Source organism: Neomonachus schauinslandi, chromosome 9 (genome assembly GCF_002201575.2).
Source record: "Neomonachus schauinslandi chromosome 9, ASM220157v2, whole genome shotgun sequence".
NCBI lineage: Eukaryota > Metazoa > Chordata > Mammalia > Carnivora > Phocidae > Neomonachus > Neomonachus schauinslandi.
In genome coordinates, this window is record NC_058411.1 from 132826398 (window position 1) to 132849924 (window position 23527).

General features: G+C 48.5%; 1 protein-coding gene across 2 annotated transcripts in view; it reads right to left on the reverse strand.

Moving 5' to 3' along the window:
- The window catches only part of SLCO3A1 (solute carrier organic anion transporter family member 3A1), a 301899-nt gene that overhangs the window by 23821 nt on the left and 254551 nt on the right, over positions 1-23527 (reverse strand). For both annotated transcript variants that reach the window (XM_021680661.1, XM_021680660.2), the window contains exons 6-9: positions 20101-20299; positions 17796-17934; positions 5239-5414; positions 893-957 (exon numbers count right to left, since the gene is read on the reverse strand). In XM_021680661.1, coding sequence (XP_021536336.1) covers positions 893-957; positions 5239-5414; positions 17796-17934; positions 20101-20299 — 579 coding nt within the window. The remainder of the gene's footprint in view (positions 1-892; positions 958-5238; positions 5415-17795; positions 17935-20100; positions 20300-23527) is intronic.

The window sequence follows — 23527 nt, forward strand, 5'->3', positions numbered from 1 at the left end:
AAACATTTCTATAGTTGAGTCTTTGTGCTCATCCACAGCGATACACTTAGAATGAGAAGTTTAATTTTTCCTCTAAAAATACACGCCATGGTTATCTCCCTTTGCACATTTATTTACCATAGAATGTCCATGCCACTACTATTCAAGGGAAAAAAGTTACCCTGTTTTGATCTTGGCCTTGACAAAGGGACGTTCATAAAGCAACAGAGGTCTACAGGGAGAAGGGTGGGGCATGCCTGGCAGCTGGGTTACCTGGTTGGCCTTTCCAGCTTCGCCTAAGCCTGTCCTAGGACCCTAGGAGAACCATGGAATATTCCTGTGCTCTGTTTTCTCATTTTAAAAATGAGAGGGTTAGACTTAATTCCTTATACATACCAAACCTTGGAATCTACGCGCTATAGCATGAAGGTCACATTTGCCCCATGCTGGAAACCCAAGGTAAATAAACTCAATCAGTTTGGAAAAATTTAAAGGGTGCAAAGTTTCCATTTGTGAGGCATTGTAAGAACGCCTCTCTGTCCCAGCTGGCAGCCCCATAAACGAAGCATTTCATGAGCTGCCCAGGGTTTGCTTAATGAGGGAGCCACGTTACACCATCAAATGTTTTCTTTCCCTTTGGTGCCATCACTTTCCCCTTCTTATGCCACTGAGAATTCAGTGTGGCACAGAGACAGAGTTTATATAAATGAAAACTTTGCAGTATCGAAAGAGAACAGGTCTAAATCCAGAGCAAAACGTACAGATTTAAAGTTTCTCTTGTTTACTAATAGTTATTAAACTTCACAGACAAAAAAAAAGGCAAGCTCAAGAAACGGGACAAAGTCACGGATATTTACTCACCTGGTCATAAGCATCCAATTCATTATTGAGGGAATAAAGAGAGCATACATACCCAACAAACGAAGGAGGAGGAACAGGACTCCCAGGGCGTAAGACTTGAGTTCAGGGCTGACTGTCCTACATGCAAAGAGGTGAAGAGAAGAAAGGAAAAGATTCTTACCACTCCGCTTTAATTAACAGACCCCAGAGTCATCCACTGCTGTCCATCAGAGCCATTCTTTAGAAATTAGTGGGTGGGTTGGTTGGTTGGTCATTCATTCATTCATTCATTCATTCGGCTTTCTCTGCCTAAAGTCTGAAAAACAACTAACTGCTGTGACAAGATAAGTTTAGGAACTTAAAAGTAGTTTTTAATAACAGGGCTAATCTTGTCATTGGAAAAAAGACATACAAATGTGGTCCCTAAAGTCTTCCTTTAAAGGCGTTTTGCTTTTACCAGGACAGGAAAACATCTTAAGTTGGTAGCACACATGTATTGAGGAAATATCAACTAGGGAGACCATTTCTCTTCTAGCTTCACAAACAGCCAGCACCATGAACACCCTCGACCTTCTCAGGTTATTTTGTGAAATCATCCAGATGAGCATGGTTTGACACCGCAGATGGACCACTTGCAAAATAACCCATTCATCTATATCCAGTGTCAGTACCTTTTAAGTTGGAAAAGTACCTTCAGAGTCATGGTTCTTTGTTTTGAACTGACTCAATCACCCTGGCTTTGGTTTATCTACAACAGTCCCTTAGAATGATTCTCTTGCACATTTTCTAGAATATTCTCAGACTATAACATTTTCTGGGATGAGCATGACAGTAGAGGAGGTTTGGAAAGATGACCAATTCCAGATAAAGGGGCCCTCACAGCTGATAACACATCTCTTTTGAAATGCCTCTTACTCTTAAAACTCGTATTAATTCAGTGCTTGTCCTCTCTCCTTGAGTCAAGGGACAATTTGTATCTTGTTCACCATGAGTGCAGTGATGATATGCTGAGTAATATGTAAGTGGGTGGAGGGGTAGGCACATGTCTCTCACTCATGACCCAGGCTGGCCCCATCTCTAGTGGGGTGGTGAGGGGCTGTGAAGGTAGACTATTTGCCCGACTCCATGCACACCTGCTTCAGGTCATCCTGGACACCACTGGCAGAGAAACTTCCCCTTATGCTATTGCCATCATGAGTCCCTAGGGGAGATGGAGAGGTAAGCACACGACTATGACTCCTGGAAGGACTTGGCTAGGCCTAGAACGAGTCCGGTGTGGCTGAGCCTTTGGAAACACCAGGAGCATTTCAATATGGCTGAAAGACCAGGAAGACCCATGCAACACAGGGAGGACCTAGGCAATCAGTTCTGTGGAAAATAAATGTTAGAAACAAAGTACCATTGGATATCTAAGTCCACTAGGATATCTAATACCCAGGATACATAATCCGACTATGGATTTAGTGGCTAAAATTATATTCTTATATGACCTCAGAGGTCATTCATCTCACCATCCAATGCCATCCATTCCAATGACCTACCACCTGGTTCGAGCCTCAGGTGGGCATGTCTTTGGCTTCTTGGAAGAGTGGTCAAAGGACACCATCAAACCAAAAGGAACATGGATGTAGTTTTTACAATCTTTGCCCTAGTTCTAAGATTTTCAGTGAAAACTAAAAATGTGTTATTCTTGGGGAAATACCCATTTCCTCTCAATTATAAAGAGTGCAATACGGGCCAGCAGGTCAAGACTTTCTCTGAGTGATGGGAAAGCCACTCTCTGGCTGCTGAAACAAGATACCTGAACAACATCAACAATGAGATCAGCATTTCTGGACAGAACCACAGCCAGTTCTCTTTAGAATATACATGTTTCAAAATCCAAGTTCTTCGGAGCTATTTTCAGCTCCATGGTTCTGGTTTTTGCACATTCACTTGAAGGTACTGAATTGAAAGACATCCAAATAAAAGCAAATTCTCCTTTTCAAGAAAACATGCTGGCATAATGAGCTAGAATACTTATCACTTTTAATTTGTTTTCCTTTCAGCTCTCATGTCATTAGGAATAAAATGAGCAAGGGGCTAAGATCTCCCTTCATATCCTGTTGGGGAACTGGTTCCCCCAGAGGGAGTCTTCCTTCTCAGGTCTAGTTATGCAGAAATGGAAGGTTCAGGTCTGAATGTTACTGAAAGGTCTGGGCAAGGCCAGGGATGGGGGCTTAGGTCTACAACTTACGAGCTGATGACCTTGAGAATACTGCTTAACCATTCTCTGAGCCTCCACCTCCCCATCTGTAGAAGGGGAATGCTAATAAGGATGTAAACACGTCATTAAAACAGGAGCCCAGCGCTGGCTCCAAAGAGGGGCGCAGTGGGGGTTAGCTTATATCCTCGCTACGGGTGTTCTGCACACTACAGTGGGGCCATCACTCTGGGACAGGGTAAGGACTGGCACACACCTGGGCTGTGGCCCAGGCTATGCCCTCGTGTCTGCCTAGAACATCTATGATGGCATAGTGGACAGGGATGGTGACAGAATAAGGTGCTACCCCGGTCATCTCGATGGACCCAACGTGTGAGCCTGTGCCTCCAGCAGGCCCCAGCAGAGCATGGAATTACGGGGTGGCTGAGGCCCAACCGAGGTCATGTAGATCATCTGTTGCTGATCTATGTGAAGGAATCAAATGTTTCCTGAAAATCTCCAGGACCTGTTTATCAAGTTGGGACTTGGAAGTGATTAAGATTTCAACTTTCTGTGTTTGCTCTGCCCGTCACAAACAGCGAGCTGACTCTTTGTACAGAAATCATGGGGAGCAGAGGAAGGGGACTAGTCACTGCTAACTGTCATGAAGGTCATTCTTCCTGCACCTTGGTGCGTTTTGTGTGTGACCAACACAATATAACTTCACAGGAATTTCTAATAATGAAAAATAAGTTATCCATAATGCGGCCACCCCAGACCCATACCTAGGGCCTGATGGGTTTTGTCCACATGCATATTATATATAATCAACCTCCATATATAATTTAAATGCAATAGTTCATTCCACAAATACTTTTCACATTCTTAAGAATGTTCATTATCCCATTGAGCTATGGTACAGTACTATAATTTAATTCATTATTCCAATTCAGGTTCTTCTGCTATTATAGTTAACATTGTAATAAAAATCTGTCAGCATGGAGCTGTTTTTCTGGTAGAGAAGTATTTTCCTAAGTGGTGAGAGGTAGGGTTACCTCATAAAAAATCTGAACATTTTTATGACTCGTGATTCACAATGCTCTATTGCTTCTTTGAAAATTGGAGCGACAGGCTTTTCAATCCCACCAGCAGTATGCAATTTGACCAGTTTTGCTGCAGCCTTGCAAGCACTGGGTGTGGATATTTAACACTGATTTCTCAAGTTTAGTAAGTATAGAATGGCACTCTGTTATTATTGCCTTAATGCTTCTGCACATTAACAAGGCTTTGCTAATGACCTCCTCGAGCACTTATATAAGCACTTTGTAGAAATGCTCTTCCTTAGGAATTCATAACCAAGATCGGGAAATGTGGTGGCCATGGGGAGAAAGAGAGAGGAGGTGGATAAAGCAGCTGGGGATGTGCATTGTCAGCACAGGTCACACTCAAGCATTGCGTTCCTACTTGTATTCCTACCCCCTAGGAGTGAATTAGCCGCATCCCAGTAAAGTGGGTCTGTCTGTGTTTGGTGTCGCTTCCTCTGGTTCAGTAGACACTGGGTTATGGAGCATTCCACTTCTAGGTTCCTCACACAACTCTAGGTAACTTGGCAAGTGTACAAGATACTCGGAAGATGACGCCATAGTTCACCTCGGAGGCACGTCCCCTGCCCCCAGGACAGGTCCCGAGAGACGGGGAGCCACACACTATGGGTGCTCTCTCCAGCCATCTATTTATACAAGAGTGGTCACTTCTGGTACACCCATGGTCTCAATGGGACCCACACCAGTGCCGGAGGCCAGCAGGACCAATGACTCCCCGGCCCCTATTCAGAAACAAGTCTGAGGGGAAAATGTGCCCTAGATCATGTGGCTGATCAGTGGTTGGACGGGAGCTGGACTTGAGGACTTGGCTAGTCCAATGCCATTTTTGTTTTACTCCAACGATGCTGCTCTCTGTAAAAGTCAACGCGGGACCATAGTTCCTTTCATAATCACCTGCAGAGTCTACTCTTGGGAGGATATGAAAGTGCATCATCTCCCTTGGGCCACGATTTCTGGTCTCTTGTGAGGTCCCTGGCCAATGTAACGGATCCCTATCAGCCTGGGGAAGCTGGCCTGTGAGACTCACACAGTACCCGACGTTCTGGTCTCCTGAGGACTGCAGACACCCAACGAGGTAGGCAGGGGCAGGGCGAGAGGCGAGGCTGGCTCGCCAGTCCCTGGGTCTGAGCTTACCTGATAAGGATGATGACCGAGGGTGTCTGCGCCATTGCCCCGATCATGCTGCAGACACACATCACACACAGGAAGGTGAGGAAGGCCTCTTGGCACCCGGGACTGGGGCACTTTCCGGGAACCACAGTCGTGTTCTCGGGTGGGACAGTCGTGAGGCACGCACAGCCGGTGAGATTCTGAAATGCAAGTATTCAGCCCTTTTAACTGGGGGCATCTCCCGTTTCCGAACCCAAAGCCATCCATCAGCTGCAGCTGTCACAGCCTAATTATGCATTCTGCGGCATTCCATTAATTAGGCCTGAATAAACGAGTTAGCTTCTTAAGGAGGCTGCAAAACACATGCAAATAAAGGAATATTTACAGGGAGGAGAGCCCATGCCCTATCTCCTGTGTGTTTCATTTCCACATTCCAGAATCCCTCAATAAGCTGTACCCTTATGGGTCCCCCCCCCCCAAGTACAATTAGAAAGGAAACTGTGCCTCCACAATAGGATAAAACATTGCCAAATTAACGTAATAATTACTTGCCAATTTGTCCTCTCTTTTATGCACTGACAATATCAACCAAATGTATTAAAAGAAGTAAATCAGGTAACCTGCATATTGTTGCTGGTTCGACGCCCAGTGTGGCACTTGGAACAAAGGACATGTATTGTCATGCACGAAGTCGCTGCTCTTGGGGGGCCACCGGAGGGGGCAGCTTAATGGGAACATTCTCACATGGCAGGGTAAGCAAAGGAGGCTAAGAGGTGCCAGGAGCTTGGAGCAGATCACGCCCGGGCAGTGAGCTAAAGCCCAAACCAGACACATTTATTAATTCTTGATCCAAGGAGAAAAAAAAAAGGGGGGGACTGCATTCCATTTGATCTTGTGGGTGGATCCTTGCCCAGCTGCCCCTGCCCCGGGGCGCGGTCCGGTCCCTCCATCATCAGAGGAATTTCTGATGGCAAAGGGAGGAGCAGGGGCGGGGAGAGAGTGCCAAGCAAGCGCCAAGCCAATTAAGATTTGATAATAATAGTGCAAAGGCCTTTAATGAATACAGTCATAAATGATTCATTGCTTTTCTTCTTGGGACTGCTTGGCTTTCAGAGCACACGCCAAGGAAAATCCTCCTGAGGGTCAAACAAATCCCCTTTGGCTTTCACATTCCTCCTGCCTGTCTTCGTTCCTCTCCATCCTCCCTGTGCCTTCTTTTCTCTTCCCACAGAACACAGCATAGGTAGGGGGTTTTCTCATCCCATCAAGCCACATGGGGTTGCTTTCAGGGGTGTCCAAAGGCCCTTTAGGTGCCGCCCGTCCCTGCCCCATCAGGGCCACCTCATATGGCTGTGCCCTGCACAGGGGCTTTTATCCACGGGGCAGAGCTGTGGACAGACAGGGTGTGGGGCTGGACCCTTCTTCCTAAGAGCTGTGCCCAGAGCAGGTGCCTCTGTGTAAACAGCCCGGTTACTGTACCCTGTGGCGTTGCCTGTAATTCCCCCAGAGGTGCTGAAGCCTTGCCCTTCTGCCCCTTCCCACACACCTCTGCCTGGGGGCTTCCTAGGGCTTCTGCAAAACCTCCTCCTTCTGGGAGGCATCCCCCTGCTGAGCCGGCTCTGAGCCGGGGCCCTCTGTGCACCCCGAGGAGCCGGCACCTCCTTCTATGAGGACACGCTCCACACCCCGCTGCAGGACCTTCAGCACATGGCTGGAGGAGACCTCGTGGCTCCTGGGAGGAGGACAGAGTCTGAGGCACACTCTCCTGAGCATTTCACGGAGCTGAGACACAGCAGGTGAAGCTTAGCAGATGGTTTTGGAGCACATATGTCATGCTCTTCCCCTGCGTTTACCAGGAGGCAGGACTTCCCCCCACCTAGAACTTAAAATGTCACTTCTCTCCCTACTCAGGGTTGAGGAAAACTGTTCCCTCCCCTCCTCAGACTCCAACTTCACAACCACACTTTGCTAGCTGTCTACACTCACCACCCCCACCTCATCCCCCAAGCTCCCCCTCACTCGGGCTGGGCTGGCTTCTGTCCCCCACAGGCAGGAACCCGATCCATATCCTGAGCCCACCATCCACTTTTCTCTTACTGGAGCGCCCCCCACGAGTGCATGCCTGTGAACCACACCCGTCCCTGGCTTCCACAGCCCATAATCCTCCCAGACCCACTTGATTCATCCTGCCCCAGGGCTCTGAGCATGTTGCCATCTCCATGAGGAATCCAAAACAAACGCCCAGAGCCGGATTCTGCACTGTCAGCTTGGCGTTACCCCCGCCTCTGTGCTGGGAGCTATTTCCCTAGAAGCCCCTTCCCTGCAGGGGTGAGGGCTAGATGGGGGAGGCACGACGCGGGTGCAATTTAGAAGGCAGATGGGAAGCAGAGGCCGCTACCTCAGAAGGTCAGACACAGGGATGACATCACACCTGTGGAGGTGCCCAGAAGGTGCTGGCTGGCCCTAGCATCCGTGTTTACACCCCCCTCGTTTCTGCCTGTCCTGCTGATAACAGGACAACAACTACTGATATGGCTGTTTGCCTGCTGATATGGCCAGCACCCCCTTCGTCTCACTCAGCAACCACGTGAACACAGCTTCTTGGGATTTTCCCACAAGCCCCCACGTACCCACCTGAGCAGGTGCTTCTGGGGATGGAGTAACCGTGCTCCGATCCTTCATCTCACTCCTCCCAGATTGTAATTCCCCAACTCCCCCATGTTCACAGTAGCTCTGATTCCCACACTAAATTCTTTATTTCCAACATACTTGTGGGTGCTGTTTTCCTGACCAAACCCTGACAGATGCACATCCCCCGCCCCAACCTCCTTTCCCTCTACATCTCTTGCCTGAGAAGTGGTACCCTATTAACTCTCTGGAAACTGGGTGGTAATTCTGGACCCCGCCCCTTACTCCCACGTCTGATCCGTCTTCCTCATGACTATGAGGCTAGTGAGGCCAGACACGACTGTGGTTTTGCTCCCTAATTTATCCTCAGCTCTAGGGGACAGGGCTTGGCTCATGACAGGGAGTCAAGAGTTATTTATCAAACAAATGAAGAGATCTCAAGTCCTATTCATTTCACTGTATCCTAAATCCTTCTCAAACCCTCAAATCCTTCTGTCTCTGATTCCTGCAGTAGTCTGGGAGAAAAGAGAGGTCCAAGTCTGGGGGGTGGGCTGAGACCCACACGGACCCAAAGAGTGCTCAGGTATAAATGAGGAACAGGCCCCTTGGGGATGGCTGTGGTCCTGCCTCGTCAAGCATCCTAAGAAGTGAGCTCCAACTCAGCCTCTTAGAGATGTGATGTGAGTACTGGAACTGAGTGATCAGGGCCAGGACCCGGTGAATGAACCATGTGATTGGTGAGCTTTGTTTCAGTTTAAAAAGTAATCTGTAACTGGGACCTATGCTCAGTCATAGATTTTTGCCCAATACCTGGACTAGGGCTCGACTGCATTATATTTACCATAAAAGGCAACTGCCTGGTTCCTCTCTGCTCTGAGAAGTGAAAAACCCCTTCTGAAATGGATCCACTCCGGATTCGGTCTGTGCTCCTGCCCCTAATGGCGTGGGATCGAGAGAGACCGCTTTCTCTCAGACTGTCTGACACAGCGACTGCCCAGCCCTCCTGGTCCAGGGGGTGAATGTGTCCATGAAGCCAATGCCCCGGGGATGAAGTGAGTGGACAGCAGAGTTGAGCCGCCATGGGATCTGAGGCCGAGACAAAGGGAGGGACGTGACAGTGCACAAAGCCAGGGAGAGGGATGAGACAAAAACAGGCCAAGGGCAGCTTCAGGCCGACTGGACGAAAACGAGGCACTTGTAAGGTCATTAATACCAGAAGAGCAGAAGTGGGAAATACAACCAGCGAAGATGTTGGCTTACTGGCACCGAGGAAAGAAGATGCAAATGGGTGGGTCCCTCCCAGAGGTTCTGGGCAAACCTGTATTTATTTATTCAGATTTAATTTATTCGAGAAGGGCTGAAGAGGCTGGAGAGGAGGTAAGCCAGAGGGTCCGAGCAGGGACTTGGATGGGTCTCCTTTTTGGGCAGGTGACTCAGTCTGACACAATGACCAGGAACCACTGGGTGGCCCCACGGTCTGGGGGGCAGCTGGGACTTCTGGGCAACCCTTCCAAGGGGTATCTAAGGCAACATGCTAAGCCTGTGGCCATATGGCAAGAGATGGGGAACATCCTTCATTTGGGCTTAGGTGACACAAAAGATGGGCCTGGACGTCATATGCTAAAGGAGGTGCAGGGACTCTGACTGCTGAGGCAGCTGTCTGGGAAGAAACTTCCACCCACACGTCCACATGTGGTGGAAAGAACCACAGATGAGGACCACACAGTTTCACCTTTCTCATAATTGCGAGAGATGACTTTCCACCAATGGGGTTTCAGACTACCATCCCAGATAGAAAGGAAGTGGGGGGACAGCCCTTCTGCTGGTATTAACCGGGTGTCTCTGTGGGAACTCCTAAACTTGCAAAAGCTCCAAGCAGCAGGAAGCTGGAAAATACAGAGCAGACCTGGATGTGACAGAACGATCCACTCTACTGAAGGGATGATAGAGGGCTGGGATCTGAATTCTCACCCTGTCTGGATACAACAGTCCCTTCGGGCCAGTCTCAGATGGGTCTCAGAACCCACCTGTAGACCATCACGGCCTGAATGAAGTGGTAAACCCAAGGCACTCCTGGCCAGTGCCTGATATATTTAACTAGTAAGAAAATACACCAGGCTCCAGGAGATTGGCTTACCACTCCTGACCTGCGACATGCCCAGTTTTTCATCCCCGTTTCAAAGGAATGTCTTCCCAGTTTGCCATTCTGTGGGAGGGATTGCAGTCTCTGCTGTCTCCAGGGGAGCTGGATTCTCTGTCTGGTGTCATATATTGAGGTGAGGTGGGGTGGGGGCGGGGTCTGGCTTTCCTGGAAATAAGTGCATCCTGATCTATCATGGTGATAATCAGATGACCACTGTGCTCAGAGGAGCTGGCCTGGCAATATCTGGTACCCGTGCTGACCCAGAGGACAGAATGGGACTGACCTGGAAATTCTGTAAGAACTTATCCTATAGGCAGACTTGTACTGGGCATAACATGACCTAAGAACTCCAAGAGACACAACGATGTTTGCAAGACCTAAAGCTGTGCAGCAATCTGAATGCCCATCACAGGGACTGGTTACATAGGCTCCAACAGATCCACACAACGGAAGATTACGTAGCTGTCAAAAAGCACGAGAGTGTTCTTTATGTACTGACACAGAAAGAACACCAACATAAAGTATTAACAACGAAAGCCTCACACACAAGGTACAGAATAAGAAAGACCTTAGAGATGCATTAAATGCCAGTTGGATATACAAGAAACTAAAAGCACTCATTACTTTACCTGGCAGAGTGGTGGGGTCAAACGGTAGGTGAACAGAAGACAGTGGTGGAAAGGAGAGTTTCCACTTTTTTTTTTTACACTTTTTGATTTCTGAACAATACAAATATATCATCTACTAAAAAAAAAAAATGAAGAACTCCAGAACATTACAAAATAAAGAAAAAATCAATGAACAAGAGTAGCACACTCACTGGAAATCGTACTCGTATTCCACATTCAGTCATTAATTTCCACTGAGAAATGTTTCTCTTCACATAGAATGATGGGGATAAATAATTACAATAAAGCTGGAGACCATGAAAATAGAAAAATTACTCTTTGGAATCTGGGGCTAATTTTCTATTGATGCAGGAAATCATAAGCATGCTATTTTGACAGCTCATATTACAAGGAAAAAAATACTTTTCAGCAATGTTTCAAAAATACTGGCAAATGAACTTGTTTGTGTTTGGGTCTTTTCCCCCTACACGTAATACCGACGCATCAACTGCTATTAATCGTACAAATAACACTGATTTGTAGGTTGAAAGATGACTTTTCCAAGGGGACAGGTACAGGAGTGATGAGGTCAGGTGTACTGAGAGCCTCCTGGACTGAAAGCTGGAGGGTTACTCCCAACATTCTAGAATACTCTTTCTGGTTTTCTTTCTGTAACATATTCAGTTCCTAGGCAGAAATGACAATTTCGATTAAAAGCCGGACCCTCGTTCTGTAGTTTGGAGGGGAGTTTGCCACCAAGAGTGCTGAGACGTGTAGTGCTCGGCCCTGAGGCTGCCTCCGAGACCTTGGATCCCTTGTGCATGACATCCTAATGAGGGAGGGACAGATCAGGACATTTTCCTTCCAGGGGCAATGAGCTCTTATATGTCCTAGACACCTACGGACTCCCTCATGATTCGGCCAAGTCCCTCAGACCCTCTCCTGTCATTCATTACTGTCCTTTTGTAGCTTAGAATCTCTTCACCGCATTGGCCCAACCCAAGCTGGTATTTTAGGTAAAGACCTCAGAGCTCAGCACAGAGAGCACCAGCAACCCATGTGCCTCAAGGCAAAGGGGATGTTGAAAAACTGCAAGAAGAAACAGACTCTCATGTTCCCTTTCAAGGTCACTGGCTGAAGGATAATGGCCAGGGAGAAACATTCTGGGATGAAAGCAAGACCTCCATCCACCTCTCACTCCCAGAACCTGTAAGACAGATGCTGGAGCACATCCGGGCAGAGCCTTAATTATCTCCTGCAGGAGGGGAGGAAAGGGCTGGTCTTTGGGGAGCGGCAAGGCCCACGCTTTGTTCCAGCCACCTCAGGCAGGAAGTGTGGGCAGAACACAGAAGGGGAAGGATGTGGCTCATGCTCAGGAATAGGGAATGAGCACCGGGCCCCTACGCTTCTCCCTCTTTCTCTCTCTCCTCCAAGTGGAACCTGTCCCCAGAGCACAGGGTCCGAGCCTCCCCGCCACCCCCCAGGGTGCACACACACAGCGCACGCTGTGATGTCCTTCGGTGTCTCTCCACCGCCGAATGCCCAAACATCCTTCATGAGAAGGACCCCACCACTGCTCCTCCTCTGGGGGGAAAATAACCGCACCCCTCCCTTCCAGCCTCAGCTGCCCCAAACTAATTCCTGGTTCCCTCTAGGCTCACTGATCTCCCCACGTGTCTGCTTCCTTCTCTTAGAATGTAACCACCTATCCTTAAATGTCGGGTTATTATTAATTTCCTTGATAAAAAAGTTTTCTCCTTACTGAAAAAGGGATGCATGTGCATTTTGAATAATTTAGTAATAGGCAGAAATCGTGAAAGAAACATATAAAAATTAATTTTTTAGTCCCTAGCCAGAGGTAATGTTATATATCTTCTGTATAGATCTTCCCATGTAGAGTATTTAGATTTTCCCTTTTCTTTACTAAAAGGGATCATAATCTGTACACTGTCTTATAATATGCTCTTTTCGCTTAATAGGTTAGCTGTTGCTCATGGGTGTTCCTTCGTACACAATTCTATCAATATGTTACATCTCATCTCATCGTAAACACGAGCTCCTACCTTTCCAGCTCTGTATCTCTAATGCCTAGTCCAGGGCCTGAGATATATTAGATGTTCAGGGTGACATCGCCCTAGTTGGGATTGATTCCAGAATCTTCACGTCTTCTGACAAGCCATTGCCTGAATGAATATAGACTTTTAAATCCATTCTGGCCAACGAGGCCAGGCTCTATGAGAGAGCTTGCAGACTCCAAACCTTCGAGGGCAAGAGAGGAAGCAGAGAAGAAAACCAGCGCAAGTGTAAGGGGTGGTCAGGGGCGGAGACTGTGGCTAAGGGGGATCAGATGTCTTGTCTGCAGGTTCGACCATTTCTCAGCTCCAGGCAATTGCTGCCCTGTGGGGGTGAAGGGGCAGGTCAGTTCTCATCCAGCTTTTACAGAGAGGCCAGAAATCCAGATTTGTGTATGAAATGCACAGACTGTTTAAACCTTGGTTCAGACCCCAATAAGCCCATGTATGGGGCAGAGAGGGCATAGAAGCCATCAGTTTGCTTCTTCTGTAATATGCTGATATGGCACCTCCAGTCACCAGCTTACTTTCTCCAGTGCTTGAACACATAAAGGTGGGAAGGAAAAGGACACTGAAGGCTGAATGCTTAGTGTCCGCTCAGACACTGCTTCTAGAAAGATACAATTTTAGGAACCCATCCCTTCTCCTGGAGCAGTGGTTCTCGACTGTGGGGGATTTGGCCCCCAAGCAGAACCTATGGAAGTATCTGGAGACATGGGTGGTTTCACAAATGAGCAGGGCTTGCTATTGGCATCTGATGGGCAGAGCCCCATGGTCCCCACAACAAAGAACAACACAGCCCCGTATGTCAGCAGTTCCGAGGTGGAGACACTCTGGAGGGGAACAGTGGTTCTCAACTCTGTTACATACAAAAACACTTGGTGGGGGGAGGGCTTTAAAAAGTTACTGATGCCTGGATCCTACCCCACAACAAAGAAACCGGAGTTTCTAAGGATGAGGCTCAGGACTCAGATTTTAAAAGTTCTCGAGCAATCCTAATATGCAGACAGGACTGAGATCCATGAGAGTCAACAGTAAGCTTCCTGCATGCGTCCATCATGGACCCCCCCCCCAGCCCTCCACAGAACCAACTCAGGGCTTCGCTCAAACAGGTGCCAGACACGTATCTGTTGCCGGCGTGGGGAGACAGATTAGTGATCTATCATTAGTCTCCTACAAACTGCGGTGCTGGGCTTGGATTGACTTTCAGCGTTCTACTGGTGGCTGATATAAGTCTTTCTTTCTTTTTTTTTTTTTTTGTTTCTACTCAATTATTCAGTACATCAAAAGGCTACAACTTGCAGCAGTCAGTCAGCCTCATACCAACATGCTTTCCGTTGGAATAATTACTTCTGAGAGTGAAAGGTACAGAAACAATCTGGACAATATATTCATGCCAAAGGAAGCTTATGAAATTAACTCGCAATCTTTTTTGTCACCCTTCCTGGTCATACGCAATGAGAAGAATTAGAAATTGTATATTAAACACAGTCCTGGAAACTTCCACTGCTCTCACTCAAGGAGATAGGAAGTAAGAAAATAAGAAAACAAAACCCAAACTAGGGCAGCAAGGCAAGTCTAATAGGAAACTACTAATGCTAACCAGATTCCCCTGTAACCAGAATTATTCGATTGGTGACTTATCCACATTTAGTTGAGTTGTGGGCAATCTTCACAGGTTCTGATGGAAGCTGTGTGCGGGTGGGAGATGAACAGGGACTGGAGCTTTAGTACTGAAATCTGCACCAGCCAACCTACCCGCCTGCCAATCGCGCTATTCAAGGGAGTAGTATTCTCACCCGTGGCTCCCTGGGGTCAGCACGTGGCCTCCAGCCAGGTGTTCAGGAAGCCTGGGGCCTTTATCCAGAACCATGGCTGGCACTAGAAATGCAAGGGTCCACGAGAGAATCCCGTCCCTGGACGCAGGAGCCTAGGGAGGCAGACCCAGGAGTCAACAAGCTGTTTGACTGGGGGTGGGAGGGTCAGACCTTGTCGGATGGAGCAGGTGCTGGAGGACTCTGCAGGACAGGGTGCTGATGCACCCCTGGAAGAGGGCTGAGCGGGGAGGAGGCTTCTCAGCTGCAGGTAAAGAACGATTATGCATCTCAAGGGCTTAATGGAGGAATGTGCTTGCCAAAAGGAGCCCGGAGGTAAGGGAGAGCTAGGTGTGTCGGGGAAACCCCAGGAAGTTCAACACAGCAAGCCGTTCTTCAGCAGGTGGGAGGAGTGGGGAGGCTGAGGCTGGAGAGGCAGCAGGGCCAGCCTGTGTGGGCGGAGGGTCCTGACTATGGAGTATGAACGAAGAGGTATTTTTCAAGGAGGAAAAAGGTGAGAATCCCAAAGAGGTAAGTCACCGAGTCAGACACTGGGGTCGGTGTCGGATAGACGGACAGACCTACAACGTCAACACCAGTGCCACCACGTTCTGCATGACCTGGGGCAAGGGACTAGTCTGTAATCAGGGAGTAAAAATCACAAAATCACACCTCCATCCTCGGGCTGCTGTGAGGACCAGTGAGGTAAGACGCACAGGGCTGGGCAGGGGGGCAGGAAGGAATAATACGAGAAGGGAAAGAGGGAAGAGGGTGGAGGAAGCCTTCAGTCGTGGAAAAGCTTTTCTGGGAACTCGAAGACAGGAAGGAAAGTAGGAACGAAGGAGGGAGTGAATGCACCAGGAATATAACCCACCATTTGGCATTTTCTCAAAATACTGCAGCAGAGATTGAAAAGACTGAAATTGCTTTTTGCTCATTTTTGGCCGGTGGCCTGAGATTTCTTTGACTTTAGGCCAAGCTGTCATGGGCCGTGAGTGACAGGCGGAAGGCCTGTTGCCTGGCCCACGCGGGCTCTTGGTAAAGTTGCTGGAGTGAGCTCTACAGTTACGGGTGTTTTGAAGGCTAGATTGTCACAAGGGCCCCTTTCCAGGATACACATGGCTCTGTGTCCCCAAATCCCTCATTCATCCCGACATCTGCCTCCATGGGGAAGAAACGGGACTCTCACTTAACCCTGGGGCCGGCGGCTGTCTCAGTCTCTGACTTGTAATCGCAGGAGGAGAACCTCTCTGCTTTGCGGACAATACGAGGCCTCCAGTAATGTGACGAAAAGGCAGGTATCTGGTGAAGAAAGGATATGTCCAGAGGGAAGCAGAGAAGCTCACTGTCTAATAATTGCATTCCATAGCTTGCTGTTTCAGCAGCTGGAAGCAGTCAGGAGCCTGGTTATGCTCTTATTCAATAAGACTCTTGCACATGCAAGATCAAGGGAAATGCAATTTTTAAGACCAATTTTTTTTTTTTTTTTGGTCAGAGAATGCTCTGGAATAGAGACTTGTTTGGCTTCAGGACACCAGCCTATACAGAGTCCATTTAATTCTTGAAACAGGACAATAACCAAAACTGATTTATATAACTTTTTTGGGTATTAGAATGTTAATAAAATTGTTGTCAGGAAAATGAATAGCTTGTATTTTTATTTTAACCAATTGCAAGGCTTCATCCCTTTTTTAAAATTCATTTCCACTCACATAAAGAAATTGCTTTATCATCCAATTTAAAAAAAAAATCAGTTTTTCTTCCCCTCTGCTCCCCCCACATGGTGATTTATTTTCTCTGTGGAAAAATGTTAATAACTGGCCAGGAATCTAAATGTTAAAAGCAAGGAAAAATGAAATCTTTGGAGATGAAAATAAGTGATCGATTTTTTTTCTTTCAGAGAAATTGCCGCTCCCAAAAGATACAGAATATGGAAAGGAAAAACAAGTAATTACAACTCTAAATTCCTTTAAAGCAGCCACTCAGCCCTCTTTTTCTCATCTTTCTCTTCATCTAGACGTTCCTGGACATTTCTGGAGCAGTTCTGGATGCCAGCCCTCACTCAGGAAACTCACAGATCAGAGCAGATGACAAATACTTTTAGCAGATCACTGGAGTGAAATGAGAGAGCAGCCGCCAGCGGAGACAGGTGCCAGGAACTGCAGAGGCAAGAGCACCAAAGATAAAGAAGGAAAGGGATGGCTTCACAGAGAAGGGTGAATTCGAGGAGGGTATTGACAGGTGTGTAGGAGTTGTCCAAATGGAGAGAGAAGGATAAAAAGACATCTGTTGTGTAGGGGAAGCTGAATACCACAAACTAAAAGGAAGTAGAGCTGAAGGGAGTGGCTGAGGATGGAGAACGTGTGCTGAAGACACATAACAAAGCCAGTGCAGTGCCTAGATCTTATCTTATAGGTGACAGGGTAGCACGAGAAGGGGTCCTTTGCGGTGTTACAGAAGTCATTTTGGCTGCAGTACAAAAGATGGACCAGAAGGGGGCCACCCTGAGCTGTGAGGCCAGTTAGGCAACTATACCACAGGGGTCCAAGCAAGAGATGAGGAGGGCCCACACCAGGACGGTGGGGATGTGGATGAAGAGGACAGGCAGGTGTGAGACACACCTGGAAGGCGGGATCAGCATGACTTAATGACTAGTCCCTTAGCATCACGTTTTCACGCAGAGCAGAGCACACAGAAAACTGCAGGCTGATAGCCAATTGGACAATTCAAGCGGAGAAGGAAAAACAAACAAATAAAACCCCCAAACCCAAAAAACCAAAAAGCAAAACAAAACAGTTTAGTGGGGGATGGAAAAAAGGTGGGAGGTATCTAGTAGAGAATAAAAAGGCAAAGGGAACTAAGGAAGAGGTTAAATTAGAGTCAGTCTCAGGCTTGGAAGAAGTCTTCTAAATGGTTTTCTAGCCCTTCTTTACATACTTCTGTTCATGGGGAGCTCATTACCTGTGGAGTCAGGCTGTTTCACTGATACCCTTGGTAAGCACCTTGAACCATAATCTTTTGTTCTCTGGCTCCATATGTACAGCTTCCTTTGAAATTTCTGCTTCCAGTGGCTCCATGACACTTTTTGGAAACCTATTTGATTTAGCAGGAAGGCCTGAATGATCGGGCAGTTCTCCCATCCTGACGGAGGCTCCTCCACCAGAGTGCGGTGGAGGCTGAGAAAAAGTCACGGTGCACACGCACAAAGTATGGAACGCGTGTGGTTGCCCGCTGCTGCCCCTGGCCACGGGTTTTAAGCTACTTTGTCTGCCTGAGTCCCCTGCCCCATCCCATCCCGTCAGAAAATCACCAATACCGTGCTGCTGCAGCCAGCAAAGCAGGCAGACAGGTACGTAATGCCATCTGCCCCACACACTGGAGTGAAGGAATCGGTTTGGCATTCACAGTTTTTATTGCAGGGCGAGTAGGGGTCCAGGGCCAAGCCCGGCGCTGAGCTGGAAAAGAGAAGAAACATGGAACCATCAGAGGAAGGGCAACTTCTGTTGGATCTCCCCAGTGACAGCCTTCTGCCCTCTGCTGTGATGATGTGCCTGGCACCCCCTCCTTCTCCTCCTCGACCTCACCCCTCCCTGTCCCACAAGGACCAGCCCAGCGCCACCGCTGAGAGCAGTACATAACGGTGCCGGAAGTGGAAGAAGCCTCTTCTTTATCATTTGCGCCAATGTGCCCTCCAGGCTGGGGGCAGCCCAGGCTCAGCTCGGGGCCACCTCCTCCGTGTCGCTGCTCGTGATTCCTGCAGCCTCAGCCCGCTCCCCCTTCCCTGACCCCACACCACCACCGGGCACAGCCGGACACTGACTTCTCCCGTCCTCGGGTCGGTCCTCGTCTCTGCTTCCTCCCTCCTCCCAGCACGCAGCAAGCCTTGTGATGCTTAAACACCACCACCACTAGACTGGATTCAATAACTATCGTCTGTTTGATTGATTCGACTTCCTGAGAAAAATAACACAAGTTATTTTAAATTTCCTTTTGTACCATTAAAGGCACAACTACCTGAAGCACGCAAACTGCAAAGGGGAAACGGATGGAGTGGGTGTTTTTAGCTCTGTAAGAGAGAAATCGTCTCCTTCCAGCACCATTATTTTCAGCTGAGCCTCCTAGGGTTCATAATGACGATGACGGTGATATCTGACAATTTACATGCCAGGCACTGTTCACGGTACTGCGGACATTATTGTACTTATTCTCAGTGTGACCCCGTGGGGTTGACAGAGAAGGAAACTGAGGCAGAGCCAGGCTGAGTCGCCTGCCCAAATCTATCTAACTCGTACATGGGAGAGCGGGGGTGGGGAGGGTGGGGATTGGAGCTCTACCAATTTGGGCAGGGTTGGCAGTTGGATTGTAGGCTCTGAGCCTTTTTTTTTTTTCTTTTTTAATGAAGAAGAACTTCATTATCGTAAGACCCTGTGCTTTGAACTACTACAAGTTTACTACTTGAGAGTTGGCACAGAAGGCTGGCGGTCTTTCTCTCCAAATGCTGTTACTGATGGCATGCACACACCAGAAGGCGCCACGTTTGGGAGGAGGAGGAATGGGGGCTGGGCTGGGGTGGGGGCAGAAGAGACCCTGGTGGTGGTAAAGTGCCTGGGCTGTGCATGAATATACGGACAACTGCCCCCACCTGTGTTCTCCCATTCAGCCTGCTTGACCTTGTCGGGTGGCAGGTAAGCCCGGCTCTCCTGCATCTTTGGGACACAGGACTACCAGAGAAAGCCTGATGGCCTGCCTGGAGGAGGAGACTGGCATGAGGAGGAACTGGTATCCTGCAGGTTGACTCTGCTGCAGCCTGGATGCTCCAGACTGATCCCCAAGCAGTTTCAGATTCTCACACAGAAAAGGGGACAGCTGTTGATGCTGGACATGTAAGCGCTCTCCATAATTCCCTCTGGGGCAATTCTGATTGGACTCTAGGCCAAAGTCTTGGGATAATAACTAGAAAAAAGGTGTCCCATAAGAACCAACTTCTTTCCCTTCTCCCTCTTTTCTCCTTTTATTCCCCACCTCCTTCTCCTTCCCATACTTATCAATACCTACTAGGGGTGAGACCCTATAATTATTATGGGAGCCTGATGATAGCTTCTGATAATTTCCGGAATGATTGGAATCTATTCTGTCTTTCATTTAAAGCTGAATTTTAAGGGGCACCTGGGTGGCTCAGTTGGTTGTCCCACTCTTGATTTCAGCTCAGGTCATGATCTCAGGGTCGTGAGATCGAGCCCTGCAACGGGCTCCGTGCTGGGCGTGGAGCCTGCTTCAGATTTTCTCTCCCTCTGCTCCTTCCCCCACTTTTCTCTCTTTCTCTCCCTCTCCAAAAAAAAAAAAAAAAAAAAAAAAGCTGAATTTTAAAATAAAATTCATCTGTATTATCTATCTTCAATCGTTCCTAAAGTCAAATGCCAAAATGAGTGGAATGGTCTGAGCCCTCCACCCAAAAGGTCCATTTGACTCTTCAACCCCGGGAGGAAGATACAGAGGCATCATCGAACCCTCCACTCGTGGTCACCACTTGGGACAAAGAGAGCTCCCTGATCCGACCATGCAGAATGAGTCCAGGCAGCCCTGGGCTGGCAGGGGTGGGAGCGGACATTTCTGGGACTTACGTGTTTCCATAGGGAACAGTAACCCCAGCCACGGGGCCTGTGTCACAGCCGAGGAAGAGGAAGGAGACATAGCAAGCTGTGGACACCAGGTTGACGAGCATGGCCATCCGAATGGCCCCGAGGGCAGAAAGACTGAGCTTTTTCACCAGGAGACCGCCCAAGAAGATCCCCAGGCAGGCACATGGGATTGCAGTCATCCCTGGGAGAAAAACAGAGGGGCGGGAACCATTAGTGGGGGAAGTAGGGCCCATCGGCGCAGACAGATGGGTGCCAGGCTGGGGGCCGAGCCCTGCGCGGGCCACATTCCCAGTGACCCCCCACTGCAGTGCTGCCTCCTCCAAGCTGCCTCCGAGTCTCCATGAGGGGCCTTATTTTTGCCCTCCGGGAACTCACAGAAAACTGGGGGAGACAGACGTGGAAACACTTAGTTATGGGGAGTCCAAGTACATACACCAATCTTGCTAAGTAAGGTATCCTCATGGGAAAGACAGGGCTGGCGTGGGAACCACCATGAGACAAAGACAGACTGGGAACACGCACGTGCTCTCTGTGCATTTTTGAAGTGATGTGAAAGGGGACTCGAGATCATTTGGGGATTTTCTCCCCTTTCCTCATTAGCTGAGGAGGGCTTCATGGAAGGGTCTGGTGGCTGTTTACACAAAGATCCCAGCACTCACCAGCCTGTGGAGACGGCATTTTAACTTGCTCCCAGACCTCTTGGGAAGGAGCATCCATCCAGTCAATATGTTTTGTAGCTCTTGGTGAGTAATTGGCATAAATATTCTCCCCTTCTTATAAAAAGAGCTATCTGCAAGGCAGCAGGGACCATAAACCTGTTATTTCTGATTCTCAGAACCCCAGACTCAATCCTAGGGTTCCAATCTCCTGTTTGGCTTTGCTCTGTCCTGATTTGCTTCATCTAAAACTCAGCTTTAAATTACAGTGCATCATTTATCCACCGTGTAGACCGTGCATGGCCAATTTCCCAGTCTAGGCGGTCTCCTCCTTGCCAATCAACAGACCTCTAGGTCAATCGACTACATCAACCAGCTGGTATGTGCTAAGGGAATGCAAATTAATTTTAATATTAGGGGAAGAAAAACATAATCAGGAAGGCTGAGCTCTGCAAGAAAATAGCACAAGTCACATTTAAATAAAACATATCTCTGTATTATCTGATGTTCTTGGAATACCTATGCTTGATTTTAACTGGTTTTTGGTATAGAAATGACCTTCATGGTCTAGCCCCCATGTGCCCCTCTCTGCTCACCCCTGGCCCACGGCTCCTCCTTTCTCTCCCTGGGACAGGCCAAACCCATTCAGAACCCCAGGCTTTGCACCTGCTGGTCCCTCTCCTGGGACATTCTTGTACAGCATTTCTCCTTGGCTGGGCCCTTCCCAGACCATGACATCTAGAGCAGTCCTATACTCCATCCAGGGGCTCCCCATCATTCCTCACCCCCATTTTATTATCTTCATGGTTCTCCCCATTATCTGAAGCTGCCTTACTCATTTTTGGTCTTGTTTCTTGTTCACTCTCCCCCTCCTCAAACGCAGCTTCCCCGAGCACAGGAACCTTTTCCATCCTCTTCAGTCCAGCACAGTTCCCTGTGCCTCGCACAGAGTGGGCACTTAAGGCTTCTTTTTGGGATGGATGAAATGGCCAGCAGGCTGGATCTGTGTGCATGAACATTGGTGCGGACATGCCCATGCCCAGAGAGCAGGCCTGTGCTTTGTTTCATTTCCTAGCGGAGACCGTGGGGGAGCATCACCTAGTGAGGACGGTAACTATGGCAATAACAGGCTTTCAGCGCCTTTTCTCCCAACCCGTCATCAGGCTGCTCTCTTCCTCCCTGCTGCATGTGCAGCCTTGGCATTCAGTTATCAGAACTTACCCCGAAACGCCATCCTCATTACGTTAAACTATGCCGATTGAGCCGTTTGTATCTTTACGCACAGATCCATGCATAAGTCCACGCCAGCAGCACCTTCATCATCTGTGCTGCTCTTCTCCGGACCCTGGCCCATTTGTTGACTTCCAGGGTGGTTCAGAGGCCCTGCGCTGATGCCCCGGGGAGACTGCATGGCCCCCATGCCCTGGGTCTGCAGGAGCTGAGCACTTTCGGATGCGAGCCTTGCCTGGTGCTCCCGGGGTCCGTCTCTGTGCCCTGAATGCCCAGTGCCAGCCCTGTTGCAGCCAGCCCTCCAGGGTCCATGCTGATTAGAGTGAGGCCCCGAGCAGGACACAGGGAGAGGCCGTGCATGCACGCTACCTGTGTGGACTGCCGGACAGACGGACTGACAGATGGGCCAGCAGGTGGCCTCTCTGCATGGCAGGAGAAGGTCCTCCCCTGCTAAGCACTCTGGCAGACAGAGTCACTGGGAAAGAAACAGGTGCGAGAAGGCGAGATTGTTTTTTTGACCTTCTGCCCTGAAGAGTATTGATTTGTTTGTCGATAGAAACTGTTCTGAAATAGAACACAGCCCCGACGTCAAGGCAACTGTGCAAATGTAATGAGAACGTAAGAAGAGCAGCACAGAAATGAGGAGGAAACGGAGGAACCCGGGCTGCTGGAGGGCAAAACCAGAGACACTGCAGGTATAAACAAGAAGTTACGACTTTAATTATAAAGAGACCCACTTTAGCCTCTCCCTGCCAGACATGTACTAGAGGGCTGCCTGTATTTTGCTAATACTTCTTGAAAGTGACACTTGACCAAAAAAAAAAAAAAAAAGGATGGTAAAGCTTTTTTAGCAAAAAAAAAAAAAAAATTAGGCTTGTGCTAGCCTAGCAGTTCCCAAGGAGACCTTACGATCCAGCTGTGTCATCGTAGTAGGCTTTTATTTTTTTTTTTTAGTTGAGATACATTATGTTCTGGGAAGTGTACAAAGCTTAAGGGAACAGCCGATGAATCCTTGCATCTGTAAACACCCCTATAACCAACCACCGCTCAGATCAAGCTTAGAACATTTCCAGCAGCCCGGGAAGGCTCCCCACTGGCTGCCCACCTCCCCCTTCCGGAATGATAGTTCCCATCATCATGGCCTCTACCACTTTAATTAACTTTTCCCTCTTTGAACTCCTACAAATATGTCCTCTTTTGTGCCTGACGTCTTTCAACTCTGTCAGATTCATCCGCATTGAGGCAGGTATGAAAATGCTTGCTTTCTCATGCTGTATGGCAGCACTGTATGAACATTCTCTAATTTATTTACCCATTCTCCTGTTGACAGACGTCTGGGCTGTATCCAGTCGGGGTCATTATGCACCAGGCTGCTCTGAACGCAGTTACATATGCAGATCATAAGGAGTGGACTTAAACATTCATTTCTGTCGGGTATCTGCCCAGAAGCGGAACGGACATATCCCAGCATAAAATTGTGCTTTCATAGGTGCTGCCCAGGAACTGTCCAAAGTGCTCACACC